Source organism: Sus scrofa, chromosome 8 (genome assembly GCF_054392235.1).
Source record: "Sus scrofa isolate SSC_HxYL_T2T_F1_AM1 chromosome 8, Sscrofa_HxYL_maternal_Yorkshire_Landrace_v2.0, whole genome shotgun sequence".
In the NCBI taxonomy this organism is placed as follows: Eukaryota; Metazoa; Chordata; class Mammalia; order Artiodactyla; family Suidae; genus Sus; species Sus scrofa.
In genome coordinates, this window is record NC_139390.1 from 130,935,215 (window position 1) to 130,957,551 (window position 22,337).

The 22,337-nt window shown below is 40.3% G+C and overlaps 1 protein-coding gene across 4 annotated transcripts in view; it reads left to right on the plus strand.

The window, feature by feature from the left end:
* Positions 1 to 22,337, plus strand: part of UNC5C (unc-5 netrin receptor C) — a 381,350-nt gene that overhangs the window by 330,974 nt on the left and 28,039 nt on the right. For all 4 annotated transcript variants that reach the window (XM_021100734.2, XM_021100735.2, XM_084973398.1 and 1 more), the window contains 5 exons: positions 923 to 1,114; positions 1,789 to 2,133; positions 4,946 to 5,033; positions 14,979 to 15,147; positions 18,977 to 19,210. In XM_021100734.2, the coding sequence (XP_020956393.2) occupies positions 923 to 1,114; positions 1,789 to 2,133; positions 4,946 to 5,033; positions 14,979 to 15,147; positions 18,977 to 19,210 (1,028 nt within the window). The remainder of the gene's footprint in view (positions 1 to 922; positions 1,115 to 1,788; positions 2,134 to 4,945; positions 5,034 to 14,978; positions 15,148 to 18,976; positions 19,211 to 22,337) is intronic.

Consider the following 22,337-nt stretch of genomic DNA (forward strand, 5'->3'; position numbering starts at 1 on the left):
ACTAAGGCAACATGCAACATTTACTGGAATTTTCTTCTTGCCTTACCCAGAGACAACCCCGCCCCCGCAACCTCAGCTGACCTCGCACTGTGTTAATCAAATGTTTAATTGCCTTTCGGGGGTAGTCTGACCTTTCTGATCACTGAACCAGGCCTATATCTTACTCAGTCCACCATAAAGCTGCATTTCATTCCAGTAATGAGTAGCTCAGATGTAAATCTCTGACAAGAAACCGTGAGAAGCTTGGGGTTCTCAGAGGTAATACTCAATCTGTAGCAAAAGCCTAGGTTATCAGCATTAACCTCTCCTCCCCAGATCTGGGTCTTCTGAAAGTATACCTTTCACACCCAACACGTTTGCTCACAATGTTTGCTTTGCTTGGTTCCATCATTTCACCCACCCCTTCACCGATTTAGGGGAAAGTGAGAAGAGTACTGTGGAAACTAATTTTGTGACTTGGAATGATACTTAGAAAAACATTCTCATTCAGTAAATATACAGATTCAGAATATGCCAGATATTTCTAACAGAGTGTTTATGTTTATGTTTTTATAGAACTATCAATGAATTCAGAGCCACCTTCCAAACTTTTCTACCTGAAATTAGTCATAAACTTGTTTTTTTCCTGTGGATTGGGATCATTTGAGCTCCCAGTTTCTTTTATGCCTTGTAATAAATGGTCTGCTATGCTGCCCAATTTAGGGTAGATTAGTGAGTGGATAGATGCAGGGTGAGAAAGGAAAAGAAATCAGAGATAATTTTTCGCTGAAAGGCCACAGTTGTTTTATATAGCTTTTGAAATAGATTTGAAATTAACCTATAGAAAAGGCAATAAATGTCTGAAAAAAATGAGAGCGGTACCTATGTATACTGTGGGAAACTTCTCTAACCAGTTAATCCAGTGTTTCCTTCTCCCCTTCAGCCGCTCCTGATTCAGATGATGTTGCTCTGTATGTTGGCGTTGTGATCGCTGTGATTGTCTGCCTGGCCATTTCTGTGGTCGTGGCCCTCTTTGTGTATCGGAAGAATCATCGTGACTTTGAGTCGGATATTATTGACTCTTCGGCACTCAACGGAGGCTTTCAGCCTGTGAACATCAAGGCAGCAAGACAAGGTCAGTGGACATTGCCCTTCACCCATAGACTCGTGCATAGAAGCAGCCTCCCTGGTGACTTCAAAACTAATGAAATCACCCAGTGCAGCTGGACTGTAAGCCCCATGAAGACAGGGATTTTGTTCTGTTTTGATGATTGCTATATTAGTTTCATTCACGTAGCAAATTAGAGTTGACAAGGTGCATGGATCTTTCCTTCTTGTCCTTCTCTAATGGGGTTCTCTGTCATACTTTTTAACTTTTATTTGAAAAGAGTACCCAGACTGGTTCATTGATTTCTTGACTCTCCTTATTCTCCCTTTGGACAAGACATCTTGTATTGCTATGAAAACAGTGATCTACCAGTGTAGACAAGAGAAACTATTCCCTGTAGTCGCCCAGTGAGGATCACTGTCTATAAGTCCATTCTAAGCTAAATACCTTAGAAACAATGAGAGGACTTCAAGACAAATTATCGAATGAACTTGTCTGTTTATTTGTAGCCAGTAATAAAACAGATCCTAGCTATCTAATTGCCCTGTTTTCACCAGACCTTTAGAGTCTCTCCAGCTCTAATACTTGTTGGGTCGCTTAGCTATTGGCTCAGAAAGTGTCAGGGGGCGTCTGACTAACATGAGTTGCCTGAATGAAGAATGGGAAACAGACAATGGACATCCTTTCTCTTTCTGACTCAGACCTCCTGGCAGTACCCCCAGACCTCACATCAGCTGCAGCCATGTACAGAGGACCTGTCTATGCCTTGCATGATGTCTCCGACAAAATCCCAATGACCAACTCTCCAATTCTGGATCCACTGCCTAACCTGAAAATCAAAGTGTACAATACCTCAGGTGCTGTTACACCCCAAGATGACCTCTCTGAGTTTGCCTCAAAGCTGTCCCCTCAGATGACCCAGTCTTTATTGGAGAATGAGGCCCTCAACCTGAAGAATCAGAGTCTAGCAAGGCAGACGGACCCATCCTGCACTGCATTTGGTACCTTCAACTCCCTCGGGGGTCACCTTATTGTCCCCAATTCAGGTAATTCCTAAAGGTTTTTTACATCACAGAGGTAGAGCTTGAAAACTTATTCTTACACCAAAAACCTTTATTTTTGGTTTTCATTAAGCCTGAAAAGCTAAATGTAGCCTACCTAACCCAAATTTACTCTCAGTGTAAATCAAACATTACTTCAGACAAAAATCAGCAAAATTGCATTATCTTCCTCCAACCAACTCTGAAAACACCTGTTCTGGAAATATTATACTCACAACTTTCTGCTAAAGCATAATTTAGAACTGTCATTGACCTTTTTAATAGAGCTTCAGGAGGCAACATTAAGCCAGAAGCCCTCACTGTTGTCATCACACTTTAAAAGGACAAATTAATTAGAAAGCATATCGGTTGATTCAGTTCCAATTCTGTACAGGAAACAATACTTCAGCATACTAATGTTTAGATGATCAGAGGACGTGATAATAGCTGTCAGATCTTCATTTATTAACTTAACTCTTTATTACAAAGACTTCAGTCTCAAGTTATTGACAAGGTACCCACTCCAACCTCAAATATATCTAGCTAGAATCACAGCTTCATTATGTGTCTTTTTTGTAGTATTACCTAGTTTTCAGTTTATTCATTTAGTTACCTGCTTCTAGAGAATAAATCCTATAAAGCTTTAAATAGTGGACTAAATTTAGTGACTTATAATGTTTGGTATTAAATCTAATCAGTAGTAGTAATTGGTTTGGAGTTATCTACTATAAGAGGCTTAATGGATTCCTCTCTGAATGTACAGTAGCTTTTTTTGGACAAGACAAAAGTATTTTGTAAATACAGCAGAAAGGAACAATTTGAATCAAAGTCTACATGTAGCATAAAAAGAGAATAATATGTGGAAGAGCCATAGAGCCAAGTAACATACAGAAACAGTTGGTCTTCAGATCTGAATATGAACTTGTCTTTGATTTTTTTCCTCCCGTTTAGTCCCCCGTTTCAACACCTTGCAGTTTTTCACCTCATACTTTTAAAAGTATATTTTAACAAATTGAGATATTTAGTAGAACATCAATTTTCCTTTTTTAAAATATATTTTACATAGCCGAGAGCATACATTATATATTAAAGCTTTTAAACTTATTCTCATGCTTATTGCATGCTCTTTAAAATCATGATTTTAAATATATTTTTAATAGTCTCCCAAATGAATAGATCAAAATATACCTTACTGTTATTTCATTGTTTAAATACTACATTCCCAAGGCAATTTTTTCATGGTATCCTCCTTTGCATTTTTTTCCATTCCATACACATGTCACTTTTTCATGTGAATTATTATGAGGGCTTCTTAAGTGGAAAGGAGGGGGCTAGCATGTTTTAAATACTTCTGTGTCCTGGGCAGTGGTGATTTACATGCATTATTTTATTTAATACAGTAACAGGACTTACCTTATATGTGTCAGGCATTATTCTTATTATTTTACATAATTCTGTTTCATCCACAAACAAACATAAAGGCACATTTGATTGTTCCCAAAGAAAAAATAAAAATACCAAGGCTTATGTGCCTCAGGTGTGGTCTCCCTGCTTCCACTCTGTGCCTCCCCAAACCATCCTGACCCTGGCTTGACATTGCACTTCCCACAGTCCTCGCGTTGCTTCCTTCTCAAGAAGTTCATGACTCAGCATTTTCAACCAGTTATAGAGGCTTTGACTAACCGTTCCTCTTTAACTCCCCATTCTTTACTCTTGAGACGTTCCAGCATTTGTTGGGCACATTTCCTTATTGCCCTCTGCTCACTTGGCATATTCCATTTCCTTGCTATTTAAATAAGCAAGTCAAAGATAAGAACACTGTCTCTTACTTCTTGACATTCACTACATGCCCAACACTGTACTCACAGTCATGTTCCATAAATTTTTATTGAGTTGAAATTAACAGTGTTTATTACAATAAAATTATGGAGTCAAGTATCTTCAGGTTGCTGCCCATCCTGAATTATGCTCTATGATGAGGCCTTAGTGATGGAAGCCCATTGTTCCTATAGTGTGGTCCACATACCACCATCACTGGCATCACCTGTTGGAACTACAACTTCCCTAGGCCTTCTGAATCAGAAACTTGGAGGGTAGAGTACAGTAACCTGTGCTTTAGCAAATCTTCCGAGTTGATGCAAACCCGGGTTGCAAACCCCTGCCCCTGGTAGTTGACTTAGAATAAAGCTCAATCCAACAGTCCTACAAAGGCACCAGTTAGCAGCTAAGGAAAAACCTGCTGGACCTGCTATCACTAAACGTAGCAGTTGCTCTTCACTTTCTACAGTTATTGTGTGATGAAAGAAGTTCTCCACCAATTATTATTCTATTGCCCAAAAAACACTGAGGCTAACCAGATACTTCACAAATAAATGATTTTTGATATTGTTAAGGTTAGCTTTTTCCTGACTTTGAATCTTGCGGGGATTTTTCTTTTTTTTTTAATTAGAAATGATGTGTCATTACAGCTGTTTGAAATTTTAAGAGCAGTTGTTGGTTTTGCCCTCATTTTTACAAGGAAAACGGCAGTGGAACCATCTGTCCATTCCCTAAATAAAACTAGAGTTTAAAAAATTCCATCATTCCTTTAAGTAATTCCATAACAGTTCAGAGGGAGCTGTGGCAACAAACAAGGCCAATAAGGAAGGAAAGCAGGGCAGCTATGAATATTTACATGTCTTTAGAGAAAAAGCAGCAGGCTTATGGCGACATAGCCACAAAATCTCCTCATTCCTTTTCACGTGCTTCAAAGGCATTCTGTGAAGTTTCTTTTTGATTCCTAGGTCTTATGTGACTGCTTTTCTCTTTTGCTATTCAGGAGTAAGCTTGCTGATTCCCGCTGGGGCCATTCCCCAAGGGAGAGTCTACGAAATGTATGTGACTGTACACAGGAAAGAAAATATGAGGTAAATATGCTTTTTCTGGTGCACTTGACTTTATCAATGTCTGACTTGGAGGAGAATTGTACATTAGAAAGAAGACACCCAACATAGTTTTCTCTTCATTGCCCTGCTTCTGGCATATCCTTTGCCCTCTAACCCTATAAAAGGTCACCTTTTGCTTCTCTTTATCTCTGAAGCTCCAGACACCTTTGCAGGTCTTGAATAGGAGAAGGCCAGAGATCTTTTCTCAAGTGGACATGTGACCGTATGAGCTGAAAAAATGGCCAGGCCTGTGATCCGTAGACAGTATGACAGAGACACATGGCAGACAGAGAGACATCAGCTTCCTGTGGCCTGGCTCAGGAATCCAGCCTGTTGCCATTACAGGGTTAAAGGTCACAAAAAATTAGACAACCCCTTAACCTCTGACCTGCCACCCCCACCTCAGCCCAGCACTTTATTCTCACTTGCAGATTCTTCTTTTAGGGACTGTCTTCTAGCGTTGAAGCTGAGAGACCGCCTTCTTAACGTGCAGCACCTGTAACGTCTGCCCTTGGGCTTTTCTAAATGGGCCTAAGGTTGACCCAAACTAGGTTGAATCTAAGGGCTGTTCTCAATATTTCATAATCACCAAGATGAAGTTATTTTAAGTAAAAATAACAAGAGGAGTTTCCAAGTCCTAAGTTCAATTTTCACTTTGGCCTCTAACAAATCGTATCTGGTCTGTCTTGATTAGTTCTCACATAAAGTGTGTGTGTTAAATAGTGCTTTCAAGGCCTGACTGATGAATGCTTCTGAAGTGCACGGAGATCTTAAAAATAAGAGATGTAGTTGAAATGAAGGTCCTTACATGTAATTATCATTATTTTTCCCAAGGCAAAGGCATTGCTCCGCGGCCCTGAGCTCTGAATGCAAAGCTCTGACAAATGTGGAGCTAGGTTATCATTAGACGTCATCATACCTTTTCTCTTCCCCTCAGGCATCCTCAGGAAAACATGCATTTTTAGTCTTCTTCTTCAGTAGCCAAAAAGCTCTTTCACTATGTTCTCACATGGAGATACTGGTATTTATCATCTGTAGGGCCCAGAACGTTGGTTTTCTCAGGTGGTGTACTTTCACCGACACACATACCAGCCTGTCTAAGAAAATAATAAAATTCCTTGAGCATTATTCATGTGCCTTAAATTTGAGCAACCGAAAATCACTAAAAGCTTGTATTTGCTCACATCAAATATTCATTTTTCCATTCTCAATACAAAGGAACAGCCACAGGCCCTCTGAACGCCCTTCTTTTGCAACAGGAGAAATGAAGATTAGCAAACTCTAAGACCCCTTTGTAGTTTTGTTTCTTTCTCTTGTCCAGAGTCGAGGTTAGCATAAGTACATCCATCCCTCAAGGCCTTTTGCCAACATGGACATGTTGTTTAAACAGAAATGAGTCTTGGCTTGTGCTTGATGCTGAGAAGTAGTGTTCATGGTCTCTTACTTTTCCATATGATCACCATTATCTGTACCTGAAAAATCAAGCCTTAAGGGGCTGCTGCAGGGCTGTACTGAAGCTGAAACACATGGGCAGTCAGGTGCCTCGTATGATTTTTGCTCCCACAGTTTTGTCGGCACCCTGACTGGGATAATTGTACACTTTGGGTGAAGGAGAGAGAAACAGGAAATTGATAAAGCTAGACCCTTCTGCTTTTAGCTTCCTCTGCCTTTGGCTTTAAAGAAAAGGAAACTATAAATCACTTCTTGCCATGCCTGCCACCTGAAGTTAGGTGCAGAGGGAATTACACTATTAAAGTTGCTGTGCATCAGAGAAGTTCTGCTTATAAAAATGAAGCTAGAGAAATCTTAAGATCCCAAGAGAAACTATGCACAAGAGACCATGAAACAAGAAACAAACACAAGAAGATAACTGTCTTAAATAAATAAGAACGCCCTTTCTTCACTAATTCTCTGTTGTGATCTAGATGCATTTTTCTTATAAAAACACAAGAAGACTATTGTTTTAAGATACAGCAATACTGCAAAACGTAGCTACCATACAGTCAGCCTCCTTCTGGTTTCATTTACCTCTCACTGCAATTCTGTAAGTTATGATGAGTTTCCCTTTAAGGGTGAAAAGACTGGGGTGTGACTTGAGTCACACAGTCAAGGTTTTACAATTAGCAGGTGAGAGAAGGCAGAATTCCCACCCAGGTTATCTCCTCACCAAGTTCTCGCTCCAACATGCCATCCTGCCCTCCATGGCACCCGGTACCAGACAGCCTCTGCCCTCTTATTTTTGATTGTAATTTTTATTATTGTTGAGCACAGTTTCTTTCTGTTATTCACCAAGGATCCTTTCTCGCATCACATTTTAGAACATCTTTCAGAGAAGACACTGTGAGGACCGCAGGAGATAAAAATGTTCCTTCAGGGCATGTGTAGGAAAATGGTGATTCTTTTTCTCCATTTTCCTTCTCTGTGATCGCCTTCATTGCATCCAAAACTGGGTGTTTTTCCAGCTGGATACCAGCCAGCTGATCCTCTGCTGATATGAACTGTCTAAAGGGAGGTGTGAACTTAATTGCATGTGGCAAGTGAATGTGACAAGAGGGGGCCTTATCATTACGGAAGATGCTCTAAGAGAAAGCACAGAATGGCAGATGAGCAGCCTAAATGAGCTGCAGCGACGGGCCAGGCTGTCTCTGACCAAAAGCTAAAGGGCAGCACTGCTGATTTCTGCCTCTCCCGCTTTGCACATCCCTGGAGAGGCTGCCAAGCCCGTTTCCCCCTGTGGATACAATCCCCGCCATTAATGGCACCACCATAGGCCTTTTTGCCTTGTTTCCAGTAGCAGCTTTAAAAAATGAGTCTGACTCAGACTGAAGTTTGGCCCTTGATCATTTCTTATTGAAAAACAATTTGAAATGAAGATATGTATGTTAATATTCCCTTTCTCTCTATTCTCTCCTTGCCTAGTAGTTTTCTCAAAAGGCCAAAAAGTCAATTTAGACATTCCAAATATAAAGGTAAATAGAACTTTTTTTTTTTTTTTTGGTAAATTGTGGGAAACCGTATAAGCTCCTGAGCAGCCAAGTGCTGCAGGAACAGCAGTGCTCTTCAAAGGTTGATCTGGTGACACTGTGCAGGATGAATTGGTTAGAGGAAACAGAAAGACTCCCCAGAAAGCTAGGGGGCCTGGTTGGCCTGAGACAGTAATCACGGTGTGAGGCGAGGAGGAAAGGAGCCAGGCCTGAGTCTAGAGAATGGAAAGAAAAATGTATTTCAGAAGAAGAGGGATTTCACAACTGGTCAGAAGTGTGGCAAAAAGCGGAAAAACACACAGAATGTATCTAGGAGTCAAGCCTTGGGCAGTGCGAAAATTGTGAGAGTAATGCCAAGGGTCAGAAGCAGCATTTGGTTCACGGAGCAAGAACAAATTCTGATTTTGATGTGCACAGCATGGGCAAGGGGCGACATGGGATTCACGTTAGAGACGCAGATGGGAAGCCACCAGTGAGTGGATCCTCGGAGGGAAAGAGTGCAGCGGCAGAAAGCAGAGAACTTAGAAGACAACTTAAGGAAATACTCTGATTAAGTTTTGGGTATGATGAACAAAACTAAATCGACTGTACAAGGATAAGGCAGAAGAATAGTTTGCATCTAGCAAGGTGCTTAATAGAGAGTTTGCTCCTCAGTAAATGTTTTTCGACTGTACGAGGATAAAGCAGAAGAATAGTTTGCATCTAGCAATGTGCTTAATAGAGAGTTTGCTCCTCAGTAAATGTTTTTCAACGCAAGAATGAATGATTTTAAGTCTAATAGGAAAAAAATCCAAGGTGAAGAGAGTTTCAAGCTGGAGGAAGTGATTCACAGAGGTACTACTAAAATTAAAATGCAAAGAAAAAGAATAATTTTTTTAGGTATTGGATTTGTCAACTTTGAGACACTGGTTGCTTTTAGTGTTGGGTTTTGTTTGTCTGTTTGTTTGTTTTAAAGGATGCAATCCCAGTAGGAAAGGTTTAAGGTATGAGTTAGTGGTGAGGCAATTAAGAGTATCATTCTATTTACTGAGTATAAATAATGAAGTAATATGTTAGGATTGTGGGCCAGATACCCTTTGTACATAATCATGTAGCAGAAGGTTTTCATTTTATTTAATGTGTTGTCTGGACCTTTGTAAAATAGCAGTTGTTACTGTTATCTCTCAGTGAAACCCAGTGATAGAGTCCTAAATCTCTTTTTTGAAGGAACAGCTATAAAAAGACTAAAGGTAGAGAGGGGAAAGGAGCGGAGTCCGGGTGTGTTTAAATGTTATTCTCTCACTGTGCTCCGCAGTGTTTATTTATTGAGTCCTACTTCTAAAGAAATGATTCAAGGTGATCTATGAAAACAGGCTTTTTCAACAGAAGGAAAATTTTTTTGAATAAGCAGATGAAAAAATGAGAAAATGGAAAAAGTAAGATTAGAAAAGAGAAAGCCAGGTAAGCAGTTAGAATATAAAATATGTGGTATAATTCCCAACAGAATTCTTGTTAATAGGTCATGAAGTTACTGTTTCAAAGCTTTCGCTAGGGGAACATGGTAAGTTACAAGATCCATGTGTCCAAAAGGGAAAAATATGCCAGGAAGAAGCTCAGTTATTTCTCCTTTGGCTTCTCATAAAGGAAACATTTTGTTCATACAGTGAACAGCATTGAATAGTAAAAAATAGCAGTGAGCTTCATGTAGATACTTCTGTCAGTGTCCTTCCGTGTGCGCAGATAGTGTAAAGCCCAAGTTTAAATTCAGTAAAGTAGTTCCACAAGGTTTAGCGCTTCAGTCTGGGGCACAGTACTTAGCTGTTCTGGCTTAATCCAGGGACAGATTTTGGCCTGTCTAGGGAAATGGGAGCACAACCCTTCAGAGTGGCTCCCATAAATTTTTTTTTTTTTTTTTTTTTTTGCTCAATCGAGCTTTTGAGAGCAAGTGAGTTAGATACTCCTTGTCGGATACCTTGAGTGCAGATATTTCAAGTTGCCAGTTATACATGAAACCCTGTGCTTTAAGAGGGAGCTGAGTCTAGGATGCGATTGTCATCCTGAGGGACCTGACGAAAGATGTGTGTTAATCACACAGAGGTAGATGGAAAAAGATTCTTTTCAAGAAGCAGTGCTGAGCTTGCTTTAGCAAACAAATCGAAAACAAAAAAATATATATTAAAAAAAAAAACCTGCAAGCCCTGAATCCAGATAAGCAACCCAGAATATACGACTGTGTGAAAGAAACCAGACGACTTGTGCTTGGATCCTAGCTTTGCCCATGACTAGCTTTGTGGCTTTAGGGAAGTGTGTTAATATCTCTAGATTCCAGTTTCCTCTTGTGGGGAAAAAAAAAAAAAAAGGTAATATAAATACTTATCCTGACTACCTTACAGATGTGCCTTGGGCAGCAAATGTAATAGCTTTTATGAAAGTTTTGTAAATTGTGCACTTCTGTATCGGAGAAGTTCTTCTTGCTGATAACAGCAAGAAAAGGATAAGAAAATCTGACAGGAAACTAAAACTCCTCTCTGAAGACTTTGTCTTAGAGTTCTCAGAACACCTCCAGCGTTTACCATGATCTTTTTTTCCTTGTTGGACTTTGAAAAGCCTTTAAGAATTGAATCATTGTTCATTGCTGAATTTCTACTTAATTGCTATTTCTGCAGCTAATTTTTACCATGAGTTCATTTCCATATCATCTGCAATTAATATTTACAGAATGTCTGCTTAAATAGCTTAGATAACACATGAGACATAAAGGAATAAAGACCCTTCTCTGCAAAAACATAAAAGATTTATTTTTTACTATTTTGGCTGTACATATTTTCATATCCTCCCTTTATGTAAATAAAGAAATGTGGATTCAAACTCTGACCTTTGGTTTCACAAAGTTAAATCTTAACCTTCCCAAAGAGGCTCCTTCCATATATGCTTGGAAATGTTTCCAGTTTGAGTATTATACTTCTTTTATCTTGAAAACCCAAAAAAGATTCTTATCATTATTTCTTCTTTGTTTTGCATTCCCTGTTATCAATTCCACATCACCACTTCCCTATTCATTACATTCTTGCACCTCACTGGGTTAATAAATTCTTTTGACACCTACTGCCCCTTCTTTCCCTTGCTGTCCCTCCTCCAAGAATGTTGCCCATCAATATTGCATGTCAGGGGAGTGCAGGTCTGACAGCGCCCCAGCCCAGCAGGGAGTCTTCTCCCTTCTGTTCCAACTCAGTGATGAGAAGAATCTGCCCTCCTTCTGCCTCAAGCACCAGCTGCTAACAGTAGACTAAGACACAGATGTTTCCAATCCCCAACTTTGTTGCAAGGACCACTTGAAATGGATTCCACTTTAGTCTCCTCCTTAAAAGTTTAATGCTCATTCTTAAGGTACACTTGAAACTAAAAGGTAAGAGTAGTGCTCAGGAAAATGCAGCCATTACTGCCTTCCCTCCTGCCCCCAGTGGGAAAAGTAGAATTATGCAAGAATACGATTACTGCTTACAGCAAATAATATAATATCAACTAAGTCAACACAGTGAAAGCAAGACTTCACTCACATTCTTAGAGAGTGAATTTCAGACTGGGACAAAGGAAGACAAACTGGGCTAAGAGGAAATGAAAACCAAAAGGGGACAGTAATGAGTTCTCAAGCTGCCATTCACCTTGCAGTTCCAAATATAAGTACGTTTCCAAGTACTTTGATAACTTTTGATGCAGTAAAACTATGTTATTATTCGGTGAAAATGGAGATGGTATTAAAAGAATAAAAAGATAATTTTTGAAAAAAAAATTTCTGAAATAGAAGGAAAGGAAAGCTGTAAGTTGGGAGATTCTAGTGAAATTTTATAATTAACGAGGAAGCACTGATAGCCAAGTTTTATTAAGGAGAAAATACACCAAATTTTAACTTGAGTTCTTAGAACGGGTGATAATAATTACTAAGAACTTCGGAATTTCTAAGATTTGACCTTGCTTGTGACGTACCAAGTCGGCTGCCACACTTTGGTGGATGCTCATAAATGACATAAAACTCCTGAGTCAGAGACAGAGGATAGTTTATTGCTCACAGCAGTAGTGCTAGCCAAAGTATTACCATGTTGGTGCCCATTTTCCAAGCCCCAGTTCTGAAAGAGTGATGTAAAGACAAACAGGTGGCATCTACACACTCTGTGGTTGTGTTCCAGGAATAGACCTTTGAGCTTAGGGAACCCCAGAGTGTTTTATGATGGGAAGTAGACATGTCTGCCATTTCTCCAGAGGTAAGTACCATCTTTATCTTCCAAGGTGATTGCTGTACAGTTGCCTTGAAAAAAAAAAAAAAAAAGGACAATGTAGAAACATGAGAGATCCATGAGGAATAGTCTTCCAACAATATTAAAAAAATAATAAGAGCTACTATCTTTCATTGAGTGTTAAGTGAGTGTAAGCCATTGATATAAGCTAACTTCTAGATTATGTAGTAGTTAATATATTAGCCACAGATCAAGACTAGAGAAAAATCCATTTCAAGTGGCTGTTGCAATTATAAAGGAATTTGATATGTCCTTTGTAATATCCACATGAATGAAATGGAAAGATATGAACTGTGCAATGTGCATTTTAATGGGTTTATATTTGACTGAACTAAATAACTCTTAAGTGTTGATGTCAGACTAGAGAGAGGTTTCAAGCATTGTCCTTGAAAGAGCTCTGTCTTTGCCCTATTCTTGTATTACAGTGTTATCAGTGATTGGAATGAGAACATAAATGGCAGGCATATCAAATTTATGGAGGGTAAAAGACTGAAAGAGATAGACAACATTTGGAGGGAAGACATAGCATTAAGAAATACATGACCTGAAAATTGTCCTAAAACTATTAAGGTGAAATTAGATAGCTAAATATAAATTTCTCTATATAGTTTCAAAAGCCATCATTTCAACCACAGACCTATAAAGACAGCCTAAGAGGCTTTCATGTTAGGAATGCATAGAGTGGTTAGCTTTAACAAATTACTTAACCTTCTTGGGGCTTCGTTGCCTCTTTTTATAAAGGAGATGCTTAACCATATTATCTCTATCTTCCCATCTAACTCAAGTCTGCTAAATAATATTTATAAATAATTGATTGAGAATAATCAAAGGCAACAATTTTGTGAGGCATTGATCTAACTACATATTCCAAAGCAAGGAAAATGGTGGTCCCTCAATACTGTGTCTTAAGAACAGTCGGTCCCCACAGAATCTCTGGGTTCAGTATCTGCAGATTCTACCAACCTCAGATCAATAACACTTGGAAAAAAAACCATTTTTTGCAAGAAATCTCCAGAAAGCAGACTTAAATTTGCAGTGGCACATTTAATTTGCAGTGGCAGCTATTTTCATAGCATTTAAATTATATTAGGTATTATAATAATCTAGGGATGATTTGAAGTATATGAGAGGATATGTGTAGGTTGTATGCAATTTTATGTAGTGGTTATATAATTTTTTGGTTATAAATGATTATAAAATTTTTATAATGGTTGCATAATTTTTACGCAATGGTTATATGCCATTTCATATAAGAAACTTGAACATTTGGGGATTTTGGTATCTGCAAGGTGTCCTGGAACCAGTTTTCTACAGATACTTAGGGATAACTGTCTCAGCTTCATTTCAAGATGCTCCACTCGACCGAAGACACTGAAACACTGACAGACCATCTCTAAGAAAATAAAGATAGAATTATGATAGGGAGATACCTGGAAACCATGTTTTTCTAGCTGAAGTTGCAAAAATTGAGGAGGGTTGGTCTGGAAGAAAAGACTTTTTAGAGATGTAATAACCTGTCAGTGTGTAAGAGGTTCTTTCGTGCTAGAATGGGGAGAAGACAGGCCAGGGATATATGAAGAGAAGTGTCAGGAGGGCAGATTGTGTTCCTTCTAAGTAAGAATGTTTTATAAATGTGACTTAATAATAGATGATGTGACCCTTCAGTAGTAGCTGGCTACAATTTTGGAAGAGTTTAAAGAACTGACCCTATGTCAGCATGTTGTAGAGAAGCTCTGTGCTTATTGACTCTGAGGGCTCGCCCGTCTCTAAAATTCTGTGAGGCCAGGATTTCTTAAGTCATGCTATTCTGACAGCATAGTTTTGAGTATTGTTTCTGCAAAGGCATTGGTTTTGGATCCAGCAGTAGCCCTTGTTAGTCGTGTGACTTGGGGCAATCCAGTCAACACCCGGGGGCTACTTCCTCACATATCAACTGGTAGCTCGGGTTCATTTATCCATTGGCTGGTTGGTTGCAGTCTTGTTAGGGAAAGAATAAGGCAATTGGGGGAAAAAAGTGAAAGTAAAGAATTTGGGTCTTTGAAGTTCATTCCACCCAGATCTCAGAGTGCGAAGCATGCATGTAGAGAAATATCACTTTAAATTAGTATAGAAATACAGTTTTATTTTCTTTGTGTTCATATTTGAAATACTGAATCTGCTGTGCTAGCCTCAATTATTCCTGAAAGTCATTTGGAAGAAGTTCAGCTCTGGGGTGTTCTTACTCTATTTTTTTTTTGAAGTGTTTTTCAAGTTAGGTCCTAAAAGCAGAAAAGTACCTAAAACTCTGTGAAACCACTGGCAGCTCTTATCAGAAAAGATAGTCATGTAACTTCATAAGGATCCGATCTTTCTCATTCCATCCTGAAAGTATCTGTACGTGAATTCAGAGGAAATGACCAAAGCCAGACCTGTGTCTGAAGGAAGGGATCAAAGAGATGCAGGCAGATTCACTGTTATCAGAAAGACCCCAAGTCTTACAAGATCAAAGTCTTGGTATAAAGTGCATGTCTTCCCATTTAATTCTACCTCAACCCCCCTCCCCACCCCCCCCCGCAAAAAAAAACCCTCCAAGAAGAAACTATTTGTACAACTTTAGATCTGAAATTTCAGTGGGTATGTAGTACGTCAGTATTACGGCACTGTCATGACGCCAATCTCTGCTCTCCTCCTAGGCCGCCCATGGAGGACTCTCAGACACTCTTGACCCCTGTGGTGAGCTGTGGGCCTCCAGGAGCCCTGCTGACCCGCCCTGTCATCCTCACTATGCATCACTGTGCAGATCCCAATACCGAGGACTGGAAGATACAGCTCAAGAGCCAGGCAGCACAGGGACAGTGGGAGGTGAGCCTCTACTGGGATAAAGTCGGAACCAAAGAGTAATCCTTGTAGATGAGCCAGAACAGTTATGCAAAAGATTTTATTTTTAAAACAAAACATGGATTTTTAGCCTACCTCAAAATGAAAGAGAGTGGGGGACAGAGAGGAAGGGAAAGGGGCGGGGGAGAGGAGAGAGACAGACACTGGTTCCTGAGAGCATTTATCTACTGATTGGTAGATAGGCACAAAGAAAATGTTGGCCAAGCATTAGCTGACGCATAGGGAAAGTGCATTTAAGAGTTTTACCTAAGTCTCTTTTAGACTATGCATACCGTCTTGGGAAGGGAAACATATATTTTCTAAATTTTCAGTTCGGCCCCTGGGTCAGAAAATGTTAGGCACTTACTTACCAACAAGCACCAGGACTGTGGGTCTGAACTTGAACTTCCCTGGGAAAAGAAGAAGGGTGTATCCTAAGCACCTACAGTGAAGGACCTCTGTGGCATCTTGGCTCTCTGTAGCTGCTGCTTGCAGAACTTCTTAAGGACAGTGCCTTAAACAGAACCTGTTCTTTACATCAGAACCCTGCAAACACTTGAAATTAAGTACGAAGGGATTCCTTATATTTACCGTGAAGATCTTCTACCTAGTACCTTAAAAATATGATTTGCGTCATCATTACAGAGAGAGTTATCCAGCATGCATGTTGGATATATTTCGTGATTACTTACGGTGTTTTTCTTTGGGGAAAGAAAATTTTAGGGAAAAAAACCGTGAAGACTCAAACCCCTAATATTTTAGGAAAACATAGCAGTAGGGTTAGCAGCATAGCAGGCATCCTTGGAATTACCTGGAATGTCCTCTCTGGACGGGCTCTCCTCTTAGTAACATGAGGCATAACTCCTTGCCAGAGGACCTGAAGTCCAGGATTGAAGTCTAGGGCTGTACTTTATGTTAAGACTAGACTTTACCAAATCTAACTTCAGTTCCATTTAAGTTGAAATGATCTAAGAAATATCCCAGAGTCTTATTCTCAAGGGATCCTAAATTGTTCACACAATTCTCTGCCTTAACACCCAGTTTCTGAATTTGAGTAATAACAGCAATAACCACAGTAACATTATGAAAAGAAAGGAGATGAGACGAGTAGAAGAGCAAAATCCTGATGCAAACACTCATACTTGTGACAGAGACATGGAGCATCTTTATTCTCCACCATTTCTTCTGGGAGGCTTTCTATAATAGGCCATCAGGAAATGACACTCGAGGCTTGCCCTGCTGGAGAAAGCAGCTTCTTTCCAGGTGTCCTTTGGGGACTGGGCCAAACTGGAGGTGCTGCATTTCTTTCTCCCCTTTCTGATTCAGTTTGAGCTTCTTTGGGTACCGATGTCATTGATGAAATGACGTCATGAATGCTATTAAAGCACAGCCCTTACTGTAGTTCAGATGATATCATAAGGCCCAACTATTAAACAACTACCTTTAGGGACTCCTTTCACAGCTTTGTCCAGCCTTTGTCATTCACTTTTATTTTTTTTATTTTTTATTTTTTGACAACCATTTGGCCCAATGAGATACAGTAGGAAGCCAAGTAGATAGGGTTGCTGCCTCTCTGAGATTAACCTAATGCAGAGGCTAAATCCACACATGGATTTTATTTCTCCCACATAAAATTTTCTTTTAAAGTTGGATTAATCAAACGTTGGAGGGGAGGTTCCTTGTGGCACAGCAGGTTAAGGATCCAGCGTTACTGCAACTGCGGTGTTGATTCAACCCCTGGCCCGGGAACTTCCACATGCCATGGGTGCAGCCAAAAAAAAAGAGGAAGATTTCACATAAAAAATCAACTTCCAAGAAACTCTTAAAAAATTAAAGGCTGTGTCCTCGCTGGGCCTGTCTTCCTGCTGTGTCTGGTACTTTCACCGTAAGCTTCTTCACCATAGACATTTTTGCCACCTAATTAATTGGCCATAAGGCAGTTTTGCTGTAAAAGATAAAATAACTGGTTGATGGTTTGGTTTGACAGTTTCATTTCAACTGGTTGACAGCTTGGTTTCATCTCTCCACTGATGCAGTACTCTCATTTTTATACTACATAAATCTGAAAGAGGCCGAGGGCTGAAAAGACATAGAGTTGAGCCCAGAGAACTTTGGAACATCTATCAAGGAACATGTGACAGCACATACCAAGAAGAAACAACAGTGCAGAGGCTTCGGCAACATAGTGCAAAGCGTAGTTATAAATATGCAGCTTAGTATTTGGAACCTGATACCTCTCTTGATGATGAAGGAATTTTAGCAAAAAAAAAAAAAAAGCCAAATGAGATGAATTAACAAACAAAAAACCCATATAATACTACAAATGAAAGGCTTTGAAGACAAGTGCTTAGGTACAACCCACAAAATAAAATCAGTTTTTTGCATGGGATTGTCATGAATCAACACATATTTCAAATGTATTTAAATATTTTATGTTTCATGATAATGTCTTTTAATTTTTGTTATTCATTTTTCATGTTTAATTTTTTTAAATGCCCCTCTTTTATTTTTTTGCTCTTTTATCTTTTATGGCAAAAAAAAAAAAAAAAAAATTTCACTAGCAAAGATGCCTATGAAGTGCCTAGAGGCCATTCCTGCAGCGCTGCAATGGCTAAAGCCAAGTGGAGACTGAGCTCTTCAGACTGGCTCATGCTCTGCTTCCCTGCAATCTTCACCATTCCTTATTATCTTCTGCCCTACCTGCTTCACACATTCCATCACCTGGCCACCCTGGGAGGCATGTGGAATTGTGAGCCTTGGTTTATAGATTCCATTCTTAGTCTTTTAGATAATTTCTGTGACCTGAGTCATTGGGTTAAATCAAAATCTAGTTAGTAACTATTTTTTATAAAACTCATCAGTTCCACTTTGTTTTTTCCTAAATGTTTTAAAAATATAAAAGATTAGTTTGTTTAAAGGATTACATGAAAAATAACATGTCTTTAAAGGCATAGAGGTTGCCATATTGTACTTTTAGGAAGGTCAAAGAGTCCAGATTATGGGGAAAAGCAGTGTATTGCTGTGGAAAGTAGCTGATGGGTGAGTTTGGGAGAACACAGTAGAATAGTGTTGCATAATTCCTTAATTTCTGTAATTCTTTTTTAAATTTTTTTCAAACCCCTTAATTTTTTAGGGGGAAACACTACGATAATGGCATTGAAATAAAATAGTACTTTTGGATTAAATCAGCAATATGGAGATTAAAGCAAATACGAGAAACAGATAATCAACTCAGATACACTGAAGTTAAAAGGATAACTTCCTGTTGTGGCTCAGCGGTAATGAACCTGACTAGTATCCATGAGGATGCAGGTTCCATCCCTGGCCTCGCTCAGTGGGTTAAGGATCCGGCATTGCCACGAGCTGTGGTGTAGGTCACAGACTCGGCTTGGATCCTACGTTGTTGTGGCTGTGGTGTAGGCCAGCGGCTGTAGCTCTGATTTGACCCCTAGCCTGGGAACTTCCATATGCTGCAGGCAGGGCCCTTAAAAAAAATAAATAAATAAATAACCTATGAGTCTCTTTTGGAATTTTAGATAGAGTCTAGTAATGTAGATTCTTGGACGATCAAAAAAGGCTAAATGAAGATCTTCTAAATAAAGTATGCTATCAGTATAAAGACAAGGGAAGTGAAGGAAAGAACAGACTAAGAATGCAAATAGAACTATAATAAGGTCAGAGAAAGAAAAAAGAGCAGGAGAAGGAATAATCAAAACTCAAGAGGTCCTGCTTTGTGCATTGCCATTGGTCAGCGTCCCGGAGGCCAGGAGCTCCCCAGTGCCTCAGCCACAGCCTCTTCCTTCCCGTCCTGCAGGATGTGGTGGTGGTTGGAGAGGAAAACTTCACCACACCCTGCTACATTCAGCTGGATGCAGAGGCCTGCCACCTCCTGTCTGAGAACCTTGGCACCTATGCCCTGGTGGGGCAGTCCACCACCAAAGCCGCTGCAAAGCGCCTGAAGCTGGCCATCTTCGGACCACTCTGCTGCTCCTCTCTGGAGTACAGCCTCCGAGTCTACTGTCTGGATGACACTCAGGATGCCCTGAAGGTAAGTGGCCCCAGCCTGAGCCACCCACCTCACACCCTAGAGATGATAGGCGTGCGTACCTGCACCCAGGTGCATGAACACAAGTATTTGGCCCCCCGAAATGCAGTTACAGAAACAAATTAGAGATTTCTCTGAAGCCATGCTGATAAATAAGCTGTTTCCGGTATGCTGATTCCTCCCAAGGGCTACTTTTGTTTACCTTCCTTGATTTCTTTTAATGAAAAATTTAGTAGTGGAAGAATTTGGCAATGAGACCTGTGGATGGTAAATAATCTGCTTCCGTGTTTATCTCAGCTGTGTTCTCCCTATAAAAGGAATTGGCATAATTGCTCACACTCTATGTTCCTCTTGTGTGCTGCTTCATTATATGTTTTCCCATCCTTTTTATGAGGACTGTGAGGAAGAGAGTTAGCATTTGACAACAGGCTGCTGCTTTACAGAATAAATGAGCTTAATTCCTTGTGCTATTATTGCCATTCGTTTTCTCCCTTTTGAAGCTTTAAAGGATGTATAGTAGGTGCCTCTGAAGAAGTAGTAAAAGAAGTATGTGAAGGCTTAGGAGACCAGTTGGAGGGTGATAAATGCATTAGATGAGGGCAGAGTCTTGTGAGAGTTCAGGGCAAGAGGGCATCGTGTTATTCTGAGGAAATCTGAAAAGGAGCTAACGTTTGAGATTGGCCCTAAGGGAAGGTAGAGTTTGACCAACAATACTGGGAAAAATAAAAGATTTCTGGATGAAGGGAACAGCATGAAGAAACACAGGGGCAACAGTCAGTACAGACTCTATCTGGCATGTTATTTCCAGAGAACCTAAAATAATAGATCGGAGTTTTATTGGGATGGACCGTGACAGCAGGAGAGAAAAGTGGAGATTCAGTTTGAGTTAGTGGAGAACTATTGGAGAGATGTAAACAGAAGATAGACATGACTGGAAATAGATGTTAAAGAGTCGTCTGAGGTCCATGGAAAGATAGTGTCCAGTTCAGTAAAGCCTGGAGAGCCGGGGTGAAGACACATGAATTACAGGAAGGGAATGGGTATGAAAGGTTCTACTGAGTAATTCTTGCAGGTGCTGGCGACTAACCCTGAATAGAGTGGAGCAGAAGATCAAGTCTGTCGCTAAGTAAGAGTAGCAATTCAGGGGCAGGTACTCTGGAGTGTGAATATGGGAAGTTTGCTTCTGGAATATTCAGTCAGAGGTATGGATTCGTCATCAGGACAAAGGGGTCCAAGGGACACTTAGAAACACAGGTGTGGCTTTCTGAACAGAGAGCAGATCCTGAGATAGACTCAGGAACCAACTGTATAATTTTAACATTTGTGATTGGGGAGAATATCAAGGGAGAATGAAAGGAAAAAATAATAATAGAAAATTCTCAGTAGTGTTTATTTGTTATGTGCCAGGCAAGATTCTAAATATCTTCTATTAACTCAATGAATCTTTGAAACAATCTGTAGGACGCCATTGTCCCTGCTTTGCAGATACGCAGTCCTAGGCACAGAAGGGCTAAGTAAGTTGCTCTAGGTCGGTCACTCAGCTATTGAGTGGAGAAAGCAGGCTTTGTGCCAGGGCAGCTGGCTGTGGTCTAGACTCTCGGCTCCTAAAGTGGGCTGCTCGAAGAGCCACACCTAGAGCTCAGGGAGTGGGGAAGCCCTGCCCTTGCAAGGGAGGAGGAAGGGTAGCCAGAAGAGGAAGAGGAGCAGTGGTAGAAAAATGCATCCAGGAAGCCACAGGAAGAAATCCCCCCACCCCCGAAATTCAGAGTATTTCCTTCTGGAGTTTCTGTCCAGAGAGTACTTCTGGGTCATGGAACACTGAGAGTTGCAGGTTGGGTCTATGGAGGGGATGAGACATAGTTGGTACCTGGCTATATAATTTTTTTTTTCTGTTCTTTTCTAGGGCCACACCTGAGGCATATGGAGGTTCCCAGGCGAGGGGTCTAAAGGAAGCTATAGCCGCCGGCCTACACCACAGCCACAGCAACACAGGATCCGAGCCGCGTCTGTGACCTGCACCGCAGCTCACGGCAGCGCCAGATCCTTAACCCACTGAGCAAGGCCAGGGATCGAACCTGCACCCTCCTGGTTGCTAGTCGGACCCATTAACCATTGAGTCACGACGGGAACTCCCGGATATAATTTTGGTGGGCCTGTAGGCATCGTTGATGTTATATAAATGATGTGAATACACAGCTCCAGTGTAAGGCTTAAGGTTATTTCTTCTACATCCCTTGCAAATGTACTTCTAAGGCACTGTCAGGATAGATACCATCCTAGGCTTAAGCTCTTCTTGGGGAAAACTGTATTTGTAGGTGAGCCATGCGTCTGATTAAGGCAAACCTTTTTAATAATTCAATGAAAATCATTTCAAAAAGCATACCTACCACAGAAGATCTACATCATATTTGAAATGTCTGATACGCGTATTATATATTCACACAAATAGTTCTTATACTCAGGCAGTCTTGACCTTTCTTCCCAACAGACACACATATCCATGCAAAAAAAAAAAAACAAACTAACATTTCATAACATAATTTGGTTTATGTTAATTAGTAAAAAGAGATGCAAATGGTCAGAACTGAGGAAGGCTGACAAAAATGTTTAAGATGTAAAAACAACCCAAGAGCAGTTTGTATTGTGGTCAGTGCTTTCCAAATAGACATTTATAAATTCTCAGCATCTGGGAATCCAACACTTAGCCTGAAACAAACATGAATAATGGATAAGGTTTTCTTACCCCTCATGGCCTTTTAAATAATGCAGAAATAGCAGAATTCTGAGTTATAGGTAAACTGTCCATCCAACATACTGAAGAGACAATTAGCTCAGTCCCGCCAACGCGGCCTCATGCCCATGCTTGAATTGGAACTTTGGGACCGATTAACTCAGAAAAGCCCTTCATTACCTAAATTCTGCCTTCCTGGCACCTCGACTGCTAGTGTTCGTGCCAGCCTCTCTCCCATCGCCCTGCTCCACTAATCGCTGTCACCCGTAAATATTATCTTTTGCATCGCCCCTCAAATACCTCCTCTTTGAGGCCCAGCCCCACTCCTCACTCATGCTCATCCTAAATCCTAAATAGTAGCTCCCTATCCTGCATGTGTGGGAGTCAGGGAGCTTTAAA